The sequence below is a fragment of the Bufo bufo genome, chromosome 5 (assembly GCF_905171765.1).
Source record: "Bufo bufo chromosome 5, aBufBuf1.1, whole genome shotgun sequence".
Lineage (NCBI taxonomy): Eukaryota > Metazoa > Chordata > Amphibia > Anura > Bufonidae > Bufo > Bufo bufo.
In genome coordinates, this window is record NC_053393.1 from 443,023,159 (window position 1) to 443,040,278 (window position 17,120).

At 45.1% G+C, this 17,120-nt stretch overlaps 1 protein-coding gene across 4 annotated transcripts in view; it reads right to left on the reverse strand.

The window, feature by feature from the left end:
- TAX1BP1 (Tax1 binding protein 1) overlaps positions 1–17,120 on the reverse strand; it is a 113,579-nt gene that overhangs the window by 20,045 nt on the left and 76,414 nt on the right. For all 4 annotated transcript variants that reach the window (XM_040433579.1, XM_040433581.1, XM_040433577.1 and 1 more), the window contains exons 11-15: positions 14,695–14,782; positions 13,482–13,600; positions 12,412–12,537; positions 2,914–3,009; positions 939–1,125 (exon numbers count right to left, since the gene is read on the reverse strand). In XM_040433579.1, the coding sequence (XP_040289513.1) occupies positions 939–1,125; positions 2,914–3,009; positions 12,412–12,537; positions 13,482–13,600; positions 14,695–14,782 (616 nt within the window). The remainder of the gene's footprint in view (positions 1–938; positions 1,126–2,913; positions 3,010–12,411; positions 12,538–13,481; positions 13,601–14,694; positions 14,783–17,120) is intronic.

A 17,120-nucleotide genomic window follows, 5' to 3' on the forward strand; every position in this document is an offset into this window, starting at 1 on the left:
ATTTTCTGGCCCTTGAAGCCCTTAGTATCTGATCTTTGGCAAGAAAGATTGTGAGTTGGCAAACCACATCTCTTGGGGGGCCCCCTGTTTAGGAGGTGGCCGTAAAGCTCTATGAACTCTGTCCATAGTGAGGTCTCCCTCAAAATGTAGGCCTAGTAGCATGGCGAAGATCTCTTCAACTGTGCCCTTCAATGCATCTAGCCCAACAGACTCTGGTAGGCCTTTTAGCCGTAAGTAATTGCGGCATCCTCGATTATCTTGGTCCTCTACCAAGTTATATAGATGGTTAATGTGGGCCTGGGTTATATCCAGACTGTGGGCCACTGCGATATTGTAATTTATAATTGTGTCCTGCTGACCCTCTATTACGTCAACTCTTTCTTTGACTTGCCTGAGATCCCGCTTGATGTCCAGCAGATCTTTACGCAGAGGTGCTATAGATTCTGAAAGTAAGTCTTTCATAAACTGTCTGGAGACTGTTAAGTCCTCTCTTTCTTGGTCTGCCTCATGTTCACTCTCTCTATCCGAGTCCGCGGACATTTCTGAGGCCGCGAGCATATCCGTTCTCTGCGCCATCTTGGCTCCTTGCTTTCCAGCGGGGACACTGTTTTCGAACAAATTTATCCATCCCCCCCGTGACTAGGTCTAGTTCTCAGTGGACCGGGACCTGTCTCTTGTGTTCTTGCCATCTTTGGCTGGTTTGGATAGCTTTATGTGCTCGAATCCACTGAACCCAGAGCAGAGCTCACAGCGCCATGTGCGTCTCTCTCTGCTGCCAAGCTCCGCCCCAGGACTGGTCTCTTTAAAGAGATTCTGCACCCTGCCTAAGCCAGTTTGTAGCGCAAACAGATTTTCCTTTGACGTATTCATGGTCAATTCACATATAAATTAATGTCTGCCAAGACTCTCCTATTAGATTGCCTATAACCATCACTCACCTCTAGTGGTTTGTGATGCATAAGGATTTCCAAACTGCAGTACTGGGGGCTGTATTGGGATTACAGGAACTTCTCTATGTTCTTCACAATAAGGATTAAAGAACTGCAATCCCTGTGAGCTGGTGCCGGGTAACACATGGTCACTCGCCGCCCGCACGGATAGTCTTTCCAAATTGACTTCCAGTTCCTATAAAAAGATGCAACAAAAGCAGAGCATGACATACAAGTACCAGCAGACAATGAGCAAGAAAGGCATTACAGCAAACAATGAGCTACACAATCGCCACTCATTGTAAGGCAGTTTTTTTTAAAGGGTTTTCAAGATTACAATTTTGAGGGCTTATTCTTGAAGCGGTTGTCCAGCCTTTTTAAGTGATGGCCTATTCTCAGAAAAGCCCAATCACTAGCTGATCAGCAGGAGTCCGACAACACCCCGTTGATCATCTGTTCTGTGTAGCTCCATTGGCATAAGTCGGTACCGGAGCCCTACAGCACCATCAACATTGTAGAGGATGGCACTCGTCATTGTAATACTGCTGTCATTGACTTCAACGGGAGCGACACTGCAATGTCCACTACAATGATAACTGCGTGGCGTAGTTCTGGCGCTGACTTCTGGTGATGGAGCTACGCAGAACATCTGATTGGATGGGATGCTGGGCCCCCACCGATCACCTAGTGATGGCCTATCCTCAAGATGGGCCATCACTTAAAAAAGGCTGGACATCCATTGAAGATCAACTGAGGGGCTGAATAAGTCAAAGCTGCAATACCCAGCAGAGCTGGTACTAAATGTTCGATGTGCAGCCCCTTTAAACAGCTGATCAAAGGGGGTGCCGAGAGTCAGATCACAACTGATCTGATATTGATGGTCTGTCCTAAAGGCCCCCATAAACAGTGTATTATCCAAATCTGTTGAGAGCAGCAGGTTTAGCTGACAATGTAATGGGTACAGAAAGCTCCCAAAACTCCCCCAACATATGATGCTGATTGAGAGAAGGATCGGTCAAATAGAATTTTTTTGTGATCAAGCCCTATACAAGAGCCACCATTAATAAAATGATGAGTAACAACAAGATGGTGACAGGTCCTTCTGATAATCTACATGTTCACTTGAAGAAATCTCCACATTCAGAAGCATTTTTTTCTATTTGAGCAACCAATAATATAGAATTTTTATTTATTTTTTTACCAGGCAGTGGTCAGGTTTTATGAAGTCACATTAGAGATAGTTTACATAGGGGCAGATTTATTAAAATAAACCAGTCACGTTGAACATGGTGTTTGAGCTTCAGGCAGCATGTTATAGAGCAGGAGGAGCTGAGCAGACTTATGTATAGTTTTATGGGAAAAGATTCAGTAAAACTGTGTAATTTATACATTTATATGCACATTCTGGGTGTTGATGTCAAGGAGGCGGTCCTATCTGTGACTGACAGCTATCTCTGTATACACAGTCATAGAGGGAAGGCTGTCAATCACTGATAGGACCGCCTCCTTGAAGTCAAAACCTAGAACGAGCAGGAATCTAAATGTATAGGTTACAAGTTTTACCAAGTTTTTTCCCATAAAACTATACATCGATCTGCTCATCTCCTCCTGATCTATAACATGCTGCCTGCAGCTCAAACTCCATGTTCAATGTGACAGGTTCCCTCTAAGACGAAGAGGTGTATCTTAATAAATTTGTCTCGTCCTTCAGCCATCGTAAACAGAGAAAATGATGCTTGCTACGAGCCTGAACATTTCTGGTCCTTGCCCTTTCTGGGTAGACACACCTAGTTTAGACCACTTTTCAAAAGTGGCCAGAGGAGAGAAAAGTCTCGAATTATAGTGCCTATATGGTATGCCCCATAATTAGAGACATTTCTTTCAGCAAGATAATATTGCAAATTAGTTAATACATTCATCCATAGTCTGGAGACAAAACCAGATCAGGACCTAGCTTACACCGTGATGTGCATCCGGATTTTACCTTTATGTCATTCTCTAGTTTATTCTTTTCGCTAAGCAGCACTTCAACGTGACAATTCAGTTGTGATATTTCCCGATCCTTCTCTGCTGATTGGATCTGTGGAGACATAAAGATGATATTTATAATACGTAAAAGGTAACTCAAATATCAATCCTCCCCACCAAAAAAAAATATATCCACTGTCACGGTTATCTCCAATCCACTCCAACCATGTCCCTCACTATCAGTCACCAATGCATTACTCCTCGTTGTTACTGAGCCATGCCTTGGGTCTGCCATTCACAGAAATAACCTAACCTAGTCTGCTGCATTTCCTCTGCACTTCATCCAATTACACCTCTGTCCTCCTCGCCCCCACGTCTATTACGCTCTGCCTTTGAGTCTAGACTTAGGCCAGGGCTCATACCACCCATGTGTGATTTCTGACTACACATAAGCTGGTAGTGTATAAAGGTGGTTACAATAGTGATTAGTAGGTCATTGAGATGCTCATAAACCACAAGACACTCTACAGCAGAGAGTAAGAACATTAATAACAACATCAAGAGTAAATGGCTGCAATTTTTCATGACATGACACATTTAATTTGTGCTCCACACTCAGGAAAAAAAAAAAGTAATCGACTTGAGGCTTGAAGTTCTGTACAGCAATGGGTGACTTTATTTCTAAGGGCTGACATGCTATAAAATATAAGCCTAAAGTCAGAGGTTAAAACATATCCCAGCAGCCATATTTCTTCTGCGGGCAGATTTAGGATGCATGGCTGCCTTCCCTGGACTGAGTGTTATACATACTGAGGAAACCTTGATCTGGGAGACCTCAATATATCTTACAATCTGACTTCACCGAAGAACAAAAACATTTGCCTGCCAGTCAATGGAGTTGGAGTTAATTCTTGAGCTTTGCTCATGTGTCACCAAGACCCTTGAATGATTATCTACTACGAGATTTACCAAAGACCATGTGTTATTCTGTGAAGCAGACAAACAAGCTACAAGCATGGTACCGTACAATACATATGTATTAATCAATTGTTTGTGGTTTTACTGGAGCCAACTACTCAGCCAATTAAGGTGAACATACATGTTCGATGAAGGTTGGCCAAACCAGTCGATTTCAGTGGGACCAGGTAACCATCTAATGTGTTCGGATGACATTGAAAAAACAAGGGTCAAAAAGGTTGAATTTTAAAACAACCTTTTGTTCACTAGACATATAAGCAGCAGCTTACTTCCCTCTACCCATTCAGAAAACATGCACGCTCAGCCAAATCGAGCTTGTATGTGCGTGTGGGGTGGAAGGATAGCAGTCGACCCAAGAAGCTTTTGGACAACAGAAACTGAATGAATATGACCACCTGTATTCACAGACCATGTTAGATGTGCACTTTCAGTAAATACCGCCCTCTGGAGGTCTGAGTACAAGGGAGGCCGTGCCACCTGCTCCGTGAGAGCTTTCAAGCTGGCGCTAGCCCCTAACGCCACCAGAATAGACGAGACTGCCACGTCTCCTGTTAGTTCTACTACCTGCCGGTCCCTAAACCACTCCTCCTGTGAGCCCTACTGGATCGTGACCCGGTACAGCCGCCCTTGGTCCCAGACCACCCGCTCGAGGTCTGAGAGCATTCAGGCTGGCGTCAGCCACTCAAGCCACCTGAAACCCCGGGCGTGGCCAGAATAGACTAGACTGCCACGTCCTCTGTCAGGTCCCTGGGCCTCCATCTGACTCGGCAGCCACTTGGTCGGAGGGGGGAAAGCCATCAGACTCCTGAGGGGCCCCAGAACTCCCACTGCGCGTGACAGCAGCTATGGCCGCTGCCACCGCTGGTCGTGCCTGCTTCCCCTCGGCTTCCGACCAAGTCGCCAGTCCAGAAGGACTAACCTGGCCCTCTGACATCCCAGTTGTGGAGGGACCCTGCACTGAGGCTTTACCTGGGAGCCCTACTTCTCCTGGGACAGCCCTGACCTCATTTGCATCCTACTCCTCTGCAGCTGTCTACCCCCCTACTTGTCACCACACCTGAGGACAACAGGTCCCAGCATGTTTGCTGGCCACACCCTCAGCACAGCTGGCGTGAATGACCCCCTCCCCACTGAGGGGAGAGGCACACATTACATCCCCCACCCCCACATCCCCATCAACAGGCATGTTATGAACAGTAACAGTATCAACAGAGGTGGACATGGCATCACATTCTGGGGGATCGGACCTCAGGGTGTCAGTGGCCACGAACTTAGACACAAGCCGCCCCAGGTCTGTCCACAGCAAAACACTGGCAGGGATATTTGAGTAGACCCCCACCTCCCTTACTCCTCGACCGGCGCCCCAGTCCAAATAGACTTTGGCGACGGGCAGCTCCGGTTCTACTCCAATCCCAGAGACCGTAAGGGATCTCCCGGGCAATAAATCATGGAGTGCCACCAGTTCATGCCGTACCAGAGTCATGTCAGCGCCGGTGTCTCTAAGTCCCATGGCCACGGCCTGGCCCACGCTGACCGGTCGATGATTGGGACAGGTCCCTCGGGCGCTGGGGACACATAGCATTGAAGTGTCCTGGCTGCTTACAGAGGTGGCAAAGTCAGTGTTCCCCCACTGACACGGAAAGTGAAGCAGGTGCCGGTGCCACCTTGGACCTAGGGGCAGGTGCACCAGTGGCAGAGTGTGTCTTACCCCCTCTCCAGCCAACAATATGCAACGAATATCGCACATCGCTGGCGCCGGACATCAACTACGTAGAGCCAGCGAGATATGGTATGGTCACTGGTTACCAATGCATGACGTTACGCTGTCTCTGAGGAGCAGGAAAAGTCAGCTTGATACAGTTTACACAGACACCTCCTGTCCACGCGGGCACAGAGAGGCAACAAGCTGAGAGAGCCTTTTCACTGCCCCAGTGAAACAGCGCTTTCTCAGCCCGGGTATACTGCCACCAGTTAGTAGTTTGATATACGCATGGTCCGCAAACAGGATTATATAGGGTAAGAAACAAACCCGCAGTAGCGTATAACTAGGTCGAAACAAGGACGTGGGGATTCGTGATCGAGATACCAGAACAGCACAAGATTAAATTATATATTTAATTGCCTTAAGGGCTCACTGGACATAACACAATATACACAGAAAATATATACAGTGATCTGAGGTTACAAATACAGATGGCGTAGTACAAACAGGGTTAAGCAGAACAAAAGTCAGTTTACCAGGAGTCATTTGGGTTGTGATTAGTTCTTAGCTGTGGTCACATGAGAAGCAGTGATGTCAGCAGGTTGCAGTTCCCTCTAAACACATGGCACGATGTGGCCTCCCTTCAGAGAAAGACACGCCCGCTTGCTGGCACAAGCCTTTTAACCTGTAGCCGGCCCCTCCCCTCCCGGCCTCTGGGAGGGGTCCACTCCCCTTCTGCTGGGCTGGCAGCACATGAGCCACAAAACAGATTAGGGCTCCTGGCTCCAGACCAGAATGTCGCAGGGAGGTGTTCTGGGACCAGTAAATCCGTTCTGGCTACCAGTAGACTCCAAGCATGGTACCGTTATTTGGTTTCTGTGGGGAGATATGTATATCTCTCCTCCCTGGCATCCCACCACCAAACTATAACCACGGGCCTGTTCATCGTGGCCATAGGGACACAAATATGCATCTGGTTTATGTCTGATGGACAGGGGCATGGCCTAGACCCCCTGCAGAGAGGTTATTCCTGTTTCATTAGCTAGGTTCCTGGCTGGCTGAATGGAGGTGAGAAATTGTAAACAACGGTGGCCTGCTAGAGGCTCTCTGCCAATAGGCTGGGAATTGAAGCAGGGCCCCCATGTGGAGTTCACTACCTCTGCTATATGACAGCGGATGGCTGGTGTGGGAACATGGGTGACAAAATAATAATCCATATTCCTCACACGATACAACTTATACAGCAAAAAAAATATGCTAACTCATACCAGGGATGCATGGGGCATGTGACATGTGAAAAGATCTCCAGCTCATCCGCTGAATGTTGTGAGCCTAAACATTCTGCAGTTCTATTGTATAAGATATCTGCCTTCTCCAAAATGATGCACAAAATAGAGCGCAACCTACAGCCCATTCAGCCCACAATACCACTGTATGTGGCACACAATACTGTTCTCTGTGGTCCCCAATCATCTGGTCACATGTATTGTCCTAGTCAAAGACCCGAAGAGAAGCTGTGTGCAGTGTGGGAGCAGCACTGTTAGTAGTCTCTGCATCTCTATAGACAAGCAGAATGGAGGTCTACAGACCCCGTGTGGGCCTCTAGAATAAAGTAGATACAGTATGTTGGAGAGGTGGCCATGACTACATGTGGCTATCTTGATTGTAGTGTATGAGAATACTGAAACACTCTGCTATAAACACTCAGCAACTCACATGTACTACAATGGAGAGTTCCACATGCATGTATGGTATCTTCCTTTCTGGAGTGTGAACAGTGGAGAAGATGACCTGCATTCTCCTGACAAACCCAAGTTTGTAATACAAAATTTAGGTCCAAAGTGTGTCTAATTACTTTACGGGCAATTAGGCCTAGACTAACTAACTCTAAAGATGGCGTAGACCTGCACCAGATTTATCCCAATGGCTCAGGCCCGATGATATTTGTGCTGCAGGGATAACTCTATACCAACTGTTGGTTGGCTTATTCTTACGAGAAAGGTTTTTGCACCAGAATTGTGGAGCAATTTTGGAGTAAAATTGTACATATTAGACCCCCTGTTCTCCACTCTTAGCCCTGCCCGATTCTGCTAAGTCCTACTCCATTTTAAAGCATGTCAGAAAAAATGTAGAAACACTAGATCAGGGGTGTCCAACCCGCGGCTCCTTCCAGCTTCATTTGCGGCTCCTCCTATCTGCAGCGCTCTGTCTACAGATGCGGCTCACAGGGGAGCGTGGCAGCTAATCAGTGGGTCCAACGCAGACCCAAACGCACCTCATTGGTTTGGTGTCACAAAGTGTTAAGCGCAGCACTGCCGAGAGTTGCAGTGCCACGCTAATAAGTACTCACAGCAGGCCTACAGTGATAACGTCCTGACGCTTGCAGACGTTCTGCGCGGGACTTAATCAGCACCGCCTCCTTGCTGTCACAAAGTACAGGAGCAAGCTAGTTGCATGTCATCAGTGCTGCCTGCAGGCTGCAGCTTGAAGTGTAAGCTATGTGAGGGGCAATGTGCGGCTGGTAGATAACCCAGACACAGTGGTTGGGAGGGACATTTTGACAGTCAGCCATATTTGTATTTCTGCAGTTACATAACCATAACGACTTTGCAATGCAAAATGGCCACAAAATTCACTGGTTATGACTAATTGCCTCCAAATGATAATGACACTGCTGCACTTGTATTTTATGCTTCAAAATAAAATAAAAACTTATGTGAAGTATTATATACCCCTGTTTAATTATCCTTCCAATAGTTACACTTAATTAGCATAATTATCCACTACTCTACCACCATATGACTCGTTGGCGATATTGTCTTTTAAAACAGCAGACACCCGGCCAATTTGCCATTTTTTTATCGCTTCATCTGCCTAAGCCTAGTGCACATGACCGTTGCCCGGTTGTGGCTGTATTGCGGCCTGCAAACAGGGGGTCTGCAATATGCGGGCACCGGCTGTGTGCTCGCCGCATCACAGATGCGGACCCATTCGCTTGAATGGGCAGTGCTCCAGACTAAAAAAAAATACCTAGTAGCCATTGGCTCCTGAACTGAAAAATTTAGGAGCCAAATTAAATTTTTAGTTGCCAAATCGAAACCGAACGAAAATTTTGCCATCATGCCAACGCTACGCCGATCAGATCAGCGTAGGGTTGTTTCGATACCAAAATTTTGATTCACTTTTGTCACCATAAAAAAGTATTGCGATACTCAATACCACGGAAAAAAAAAACACCAAAAAGTTATGGGGGCCAGAATATAGTGATGAAAAGAAGAAAATAATTGTATTTTTTTTCAAGTATTAAAAAATAAAATAAAAAAAAACACATACAAGCTTGGTGTCGCTATAATGATAGTTAGTACATGCAGGCCCTCGCTCTGACCTGACCCTGTGCATGTCAGGTCACTGTGGATAGGGCGCCACAGTCCTCAGAGCAGCGGCAACAGAGGTACGGAGGATAAGCCTCCTAAACATGGAGAACAGGCAACAGTTTTTTTTATTGAACTACTGATCATGGGGGTCTTATCTGACACGGGGGTAGTATGAGCTCAGATAAGACCCCCAAAATCCTCATCAGACCCACAAAATAAGCCCCCCAGTGCTCACCTAAGACACCATGCTCATAACTCCCCCCATGTAAGATCATCTGAGCATAGGGGGGTTGTCTGAGCATTGTGGGTGATCAGAGCATGGAGGTGTCTGATTTGTGATGTCTCATCTGAGTATTAGGGGTCTCATTTTGGAGGTCTGATGAGGATTGGTTTTATTTTTTTTCTAATTTTTCTCCTCTAAAACCTAGGTGTGTCTTACATAGGATAAAAAAATAATTGGAGGAAACCAAGAAAACTAGGAATCCAAACAAAATCAAAGCCAGCCTCCACCCCTCAGTAAGGAGAACGCTGCAAGGTCACCATACTAAACATGGCAGTGTCTGAGAAACATAAAGCCAAGCGTAAATATGAAGATGAAGACAGAACATTTCTACCGGAGTGGGAGGATTTGTATTTTTTCATTGAGAGGAAAGCAAAGCCATTCTGTCTGATATGCCAAACATCAATATCACATTTTAAAGCTTCAAATCTTCAGCGCCACTTTCCCTCACAACATGCTAAAATGGGCCACGACTTTCCGGCAGGTACAGAACTTCGCAAACACAAGCTAAATGCATTGAAACGCCACTCAGAACAACAGACTCCGTTCTTTAAGAAACTTACAAAACATTCAGAAACTGTCACTCTTGCATCCTATCAACTGGCATGGAATATCGCTTGCGCCAAAAAACCCTACAATGAAGGGGAATTTTTGAAAAGTTGCCTTAGTGATGCCATTGCAATCTTGTCTCCAGAAGATGAACGTTTGAAACAAATGGTATCAGACCTCCAATTGTCAGACAACACAGAATATCAGACATTAACAGTGCAGTTGAAACACAGCTGTACTCCGACCTTGAGAAATGGCAGTATTTCAGTGTTGCTCTGGATGAGTCTACTGATATACAAGACAAGCCTCAGTTGGCAATTTTTGTACGGTCTGTATCAAACAACTGTAGAATAAAAGAAGAGGTACTTGATATTGTCCCGTTAACAGACAGAACTCGTCGCATCGATATGAAAGAGACCCTGATGACTGTAGTTGAAAAGGCAAATTTGCCATTATCAAAACTCACAGCCATAACCACAGATGGAGCACCGTCTATGATAGGATCTGTGAATGGCCTTGTCGGGCTATGTAAATGTGATGACCGATTTCCAGAGTTTTGGACATTTCATTGCATCATTCATCAGGAGCAGCTGGTGTCTAAAAAGCTAAATTTAGACCACGTCATGATGCCTGTTCTGGATATTGTCAATTTTATTCGCACTCATGCGCTTAATCACAGACCATTCAGAAATCTCATTGCAGACCTTGATGAGAACCTTCCCAGGGATTTGCCACTTCACTGCTCTGTAAGGTGGCTTTCAAGAGGTAAGGTGATATCTCTTTTTTTTTTAACTTTTGAGTCAGGTAAAGTGGTTTCCGGATGAAAAACACAAAGACTATCCTGTGCTCTCTGATTCCCAGTGGATTTTGGATCTGGCATTTCTGGTGGACATGCTGCACCACCTGGATAGACTCAACCTTGAGCTCCAAGGGAAATTAAAGATGCTGCCCGATCTAGTGCAAACAGTTTTTGCATTTATTAACAAGCTCAAGCTTTTTAAAACTAATCTGAGAAAGGGAGAACTAACACATTTCCCCTCTGTGTCCAATGCAAGTGCCCAAGCTGCTAAGATCCTAAAAAGGAGAACTTCTTACTACGCAGAACTTCTTGACAACCTACAGAAGACCTTTGAGGACAGATTCCAGGATCTACAACTGAAGAGGCCACAAATTACATTCCTCGTTAACCCATTTGCTGCCGATTCAGATTGTTTGAAACCCCCGCCGCTGGCGACAGATGAAGCAACAACTCAAATTGAGATGATTGAACTTTTGGAAGATGACCGACTGCACTGAAGCTTCGGTCAATGTTTGGCTCAACCTATGTTTGCGAATCTGTTTTTTTTCCACCCTGAAACATGTGAAATCTAAGCATCACTCTGTTCTTACTGACACACACGTTAAAGAATTGCTTCGAGTAACGACGCCAGATTTGAAACACATTGTGAAAAAAAAAAGAAGAAAAAAAAAGATTGCCAGAAGACTCACTAAAGTTGTCTACATTACAGGTAGGAAAGGTGGTTTAAATACACTTTTAAATGTTTGAAAACTCAATTGCAGTAATACTGTCTGTGTGCACGCATATTTGTGTAAATGTATATATAGCTTGTGGCTCCTGGCAGTCATATGTTTTTTTTGTGTGGCTCTTTGTGTCTGTAAGGTTGGCCACCCCTGCCCTAGATGCACCAAAGTGCTCCAATCTGTGCCACTTTTTAGACTTTTTAGCTTTTTTGGAGCAGCCACATTAGTAAATCTGGGCCGTAGTGTATGTGGGGTGCACACGTCACTTCTGTCTAGGAGTCCAGTCAAATGTTCCATTACAGAGCAGTGTATTTAAAGACGAATTAGACGATGAAGACTGTGCAATGCATAGAAGTCACTCAGAAATGTGATGGAGGGCATTTCCTCCCCAGGGAAAAGGATTGGGTTTCACAGGTCTTAAGAGGTGGTTGTGATCATGTGAAACATTCCTCACCTTTCACTGAGCGGCCTCATAAGTAGGCAAGTAGATTTTCAGAACCATAAAGGCACATGATACCTCCCCAGTGCTACATTACATTCTGCTCCAACAAGCTTAACCTATTTGCCTTTTCCAGATCAGCCAAATGAACTTTCCTTAATACAAGTACTACGCTGGGTACAGGCGGATTATCATAGATTCAGCCTTTTATGACTGGGCTGAAGTCAGTAAGCCAATAACTGGCTGGCTCAGCCTGCAGGAGAATACAACATGGCACACTTATCGGTAGCATCACAACAATGTCACTTTACAAAGTGAGAGCACATGCTTTATAATGCATCCGGCACAACTCACAGTTTACTAGACATACTTCTCTCCTGACGTCACCTCATGGCAGCCATTCATGTACGCCACAAACATGACAAGCTCTTCATAAATCCGGGAACCCGTGCAAGCTGTCTAGCCACATCCCTTTGATCTATCTTTTCTTCAAATCTGTCGTACATGTTGGAAAACAATATAGAACAAGGCCTTCCTGGAAATGGCAAATGCTACTTCCACCATGGTGCAAGATGGACAGAAACTGAAATACTTACCAGCATGAAGAATAAGATTCTAACAATCATCTGCCTTAAACTATCATGCCTATGTTTTCGACTCTATGATCTTACCTTATACTGATCCTCACGCGCAGCTAGGTGAAGTTTGATACTTTCATTAATTTTAAGTTGTTCCTTCCACTTTAACTCCATCTTAGCTACATCATCTGCATACGCACTGCAATTTGCCTTTTCTTCCTAGGAAAGCAATAGAAGAAAAAAATTAATTAAATTAATCTTTCTAGTCTCTAAGAAGCTTTTCCTATAGTGTGCAAGCACGGCCACCGCTGTTGATTTGCAGGGTGGTCGTCATCATAGATCTTGCAGCGTATCAAGAAATGAAGAAGTGAATCAAGCCAGCAAAGGAGGCAATATGGACAATCACATTAGTAAGAGGCTTGTATTAACCAACCCCTTTAAAGGGTACCTGTCACCAGGATTTTGGGTATAGAGCTGAGTACATGGGTTGCTAGATGGCCGCTAGCACATCCGCAATACCCAGTCCCCATAGCTCTGTGTGCTTTTATTGTGTATAAAAACCGATTTGATACATATGCAAATTAACATAAAAGAGTCATATCTTACTTGTGTGACCAGAGAAAAGTCATATTTTCAAGCTATGACTCATCTCAGGTTAATTTGCATATGTAACAAATCGGTTTTTATACACAATAAAAGCACACAGAGCTATGGGGACTGGATATTGCAGATGTGCTAGCTTTGATCTAGCAACCCATGTCCTTAGCTCTATACCCAAAATCCAGGTGACAGGTTCCCTTTAAGTCAACACAAGCACTGTGATGAGAAGGTGAGCAGTTTTTTTCTTCCTCTGCGATTGGACCGCAGCACGGCCAGGGAGAAGGAGGCGCCCACCGAGAAGCCCTGGTGTCTCCTCCTCCCTGTACCGATGCTCGGTATTAACAAACTGGGCGTGAAAACTGCAGGGGGGCACAGCGGGGCTAACTAGGGGTATTTGAAAAAAACAACAATGGCAGCATAAGCAGCACAAACCCCAAAAGGAAAGTATTTAATAAAAAATAATTAAAAAAAACATGAAAGGTCCTCTTTAAGTATCGTAAATACTTCTTTGGATAGGTTAATAAAATTAAGTTACATCACTGTCTCTCTTAGTGGCTACTTACTGCTAGCATTTGCTTGTATTTCCGATACTTCTCAGCTTTCTCAGCTATTTCCTTGTTCATATCTGCTACTTGCTCTTTGATTACAAATTCAGGAACAGAGTGGGAAAAAAATGGACTCACTGAAGAATATAGAAAAAAAATGATTGATTAGCTAAGAAAACGATATTTATTAAAAAGGGTTTTTGAGGATTTTTATACTCTGGATAGGTCATCAGTATCTAAATCGGGGGGAGTTTGCCACCCGGGACCCCAACCGATCAGCTGTTTGAGAAGGCCCAAGATCTCCTGTGAGCACCGCTGGATTCTCACAGCTTAGGCTACTTTCACACTGGCGTTTCTGGGTCCGCTTGTGAGATCTGTTCAGGGCTTTCACAAGCGGTCCGAAACTGATCAGTTCAGCCCCAATGCATTCTGAATGGATAAGGATCCGTTCAGAATGCATCAATTTGGCTGCGTTTGGTCTCCGTTGTGCTTTTGAGGCGGACACAAAAACGCAGCTCGCAGCGTTTTGGTGTCTGCCTGACTATGCGGAGCCAAACGGATCCGTCCTGACTTACAATGCAAGTCAATAGGGATGGATCCGTTTTCACTGACACAATATGGTGCAATTGAAAACGGATCCGTCCCACATTGACTTTTTGAATAAATAAATCAAACGGATCCGTTCTGAACGGATACAAGCATTTGCTTTATCGGTGCAGATCAGTCTGTGCAGATACAAGACGGATCTGGACCAAACGCGAGTGTGAAAGTAGCCTTACCAAGCACAGCACCATAAATTGTATAGCAGCTGTGCTTTTTATGGCAGCTCAGCCCTATTCACTTGAACGGGGCTGAGCTGCTCCTAGGACACCTGATTGATGAATGTGACATCACTGGCCCAGGAAAATCTGAGCTCGCAGGAGCGCTGACGCCTTCTCTAACAGCTGATCGGGGGGTCCCAAGTGTCAGACAAATCTGGGAAAACCTCTTTAAGTCCAATTTATACTCCTCTCCTATTTGCTAGGCAATAGTAAACTGTAGAAGTAGGATTAATCTGCCTCCAAGAGTTGGTTGGGGAATCATTCCACTTCGTAGAAGAAGTGATTCTGGTAAAATACATAGAGTGGGGAACGAGCGACAGCTCATTGTGGGGCACCACTATAAAATTTACATTGCCAATTGGCATCAACATCACCTTTTCTTGCAGAAAGAATTTTTGAGACCAAGTTACCTGGCGGAGTAAAATTTGGAACATCTACAGCAAACGCCTCAGAATTCCCATACAAATCTGCTGCCTTCTGCTGACTTTCTGCAGCTTTCTGATCCAGGAGAAAAGCAAAAACATAAAGCAAACTGCGTTAGCTGGATTCAGCACATTTCAAATCCAAGCCACAACGAGTGCACAAATGCCCATTCCTATCATAACAATATAAACAGAAAACTCACTGTACAAGGCAATCATGCTTGGGGCAGTAATCGGAGAAAAAAGGAAGACTGCAATGTGTATGCTGTGGATGGATATTATAATAGGGGATTTCAGAGATTGGAAAGTACCAGGCTTGCCCTTGGGTTTTGTGGGTCAGCCCCTATTCACTTGCATGATGCTGAGCTGCAATACCAGACAGTAGAAAAAGAAAGAGCATTTTTTTCAACCCAGACAAGCTCTCTAAAGAGAACTGGGGACCAGTTTTATTATGCTGCCCTGTATGAAAATGTGGCGACAAATGCCCTAAGCAAAACGCTGGGTCACTTAGTTGTTTTGTTAAAATCTGCACTGAACAGCTCCAGCACAAGCAGAGTTCTGGAACCCGAGGGTCCTCACATTTATCAGTTCCCGGCTCTCCCTGCTGTTGACTGCAATGGGAAGACAGATGTCAAACAGCGGCAGGGTGACGGGGAGAGACCACAGACCCTAAAGACATACACGAAACATTTGATCCAAATTGTTTTCAAATGCTATAATACAGTCTTATAATCCCAACGATGAAGCTTACAATTGAAAAGTGTTTTCCCACCAATATAACTAATATCTCTAAGATATGCCATAACTTACAGATAATCGGGTCACAATAGGGACCTTCCCATCGCTAAGGGTACTTTCACACTGGTGTTATTGCTATACAGTTTTGAGATCCAACAGGGGATCTCAAAATCACAGCAAAATGTTTCCATCCTAATAAAACCACCAGCTGCATCCATTCAGAACGGATCCGGTTGTGTTATATAAAAAATGAAGAAACTGAACAAGCCGGATCCAGCACCAAGAACTATGTAAGGCCTCATGCACACAACCGTTTTTTTTTACGGTCCGCAAAAACGGGGTCCGTAGGTCCGTGACCGTTTTTTCGTCCGTGGGTCTTCCTTGATTTTTGGAGGATCCACGGACATGAAAAAAAAAAGTCGTTTTGGTGTCCGTCTGGCCGCGCGGAGCCAAACGGATCCGTCCTGAATTACAATGCAAGTCAATGGGGACGGATCTGTTTGACGTTGACACAATATGGTGCAATTTCAAACGGATCCGTCCCCCATTGACTTTCAATGTAAAGTCAGGAGTTAATATACCATAGGATCGGAGTTTTCTCCAATCCGATGGTATATTTTAACTTTAGCTCCCGGCCGGACGCAGACATCGCAGCTCGCAGGTAAGTATAATGGTTCTACAAATTGCTAAGTAACCATGGCAACCGGGACAGCAGTAGCGTCCTGGTTGCCATGGTTACCGATCGGAGCCCCAGCGATTAAACTGGGACTCCGATCGGTACTCTCCGCTGCCACCAATGATAGGGGGGGAGATTTTAATTAGGAGGGGGAGGGAGGGGAGAAGGTCCACTGGCCACCAACGAGTTAACTACAGGGGAGGGAGCCCACTGGCCACCAACGAGTTAACTACAGGAGGGGGCAGTCAGGGGGCAGTCATGTACACAGTTCTTTTAGTATATTCTAACCTGAAGCGTCCCCATCACCATGGGAACGCCTCTGTGTTAGAATATACTGTCGGATCTGAGTTTTCACGAAGTGAAAACTCAGCTCTGAAAAAGCTTTTATGCAGACGGATCTTCGGATCCGTCTGTATTAAAGTAACCTACGGACCACGGACACGGATGCCAATCTTGTGTGCATCCGTGTTCTTGAATGGGTCCGTGAACCGTTGTCCGTCAAAAAAATAGGACAGGTCATATTTTTTTGACGGACAGGATACACGGATCACGGTCTCGGCTGCAAAACGGTGCATTTTCCGATTTTTCCACGGACCACGGATGCACACAACGGTCGTGTGCATGAGGCCTAAGTCAATGGTGCCGGATCAGATTTTTTTTACACAAAAAAAAACGGATCCGGCACTAAAATCATTGCAAGTCAAAAACAGATCCGGCACCATTTACTTACATGGCTTGTCCAGTTTCCCATGCCAAAAAAAAAAAAAAAAAAAAAAAACACTGCTAGCAGCGATTCTGTGTTCGGCATGGGAACACAACAATCTGGAATAGAACGCATTCGGGTGCACTCAGTACCAGTTTGTTCAGTTTTGTCACCACTGACTATGAACGGGGACAAATTGAAGCATTGTGCTGTGGTATTGAGAGACTGTGCCGGATCTCAAAACAGAGTCCAAATCAGAGAGCTCACGATCCTCGTATTTACGTTGCAATACCCATA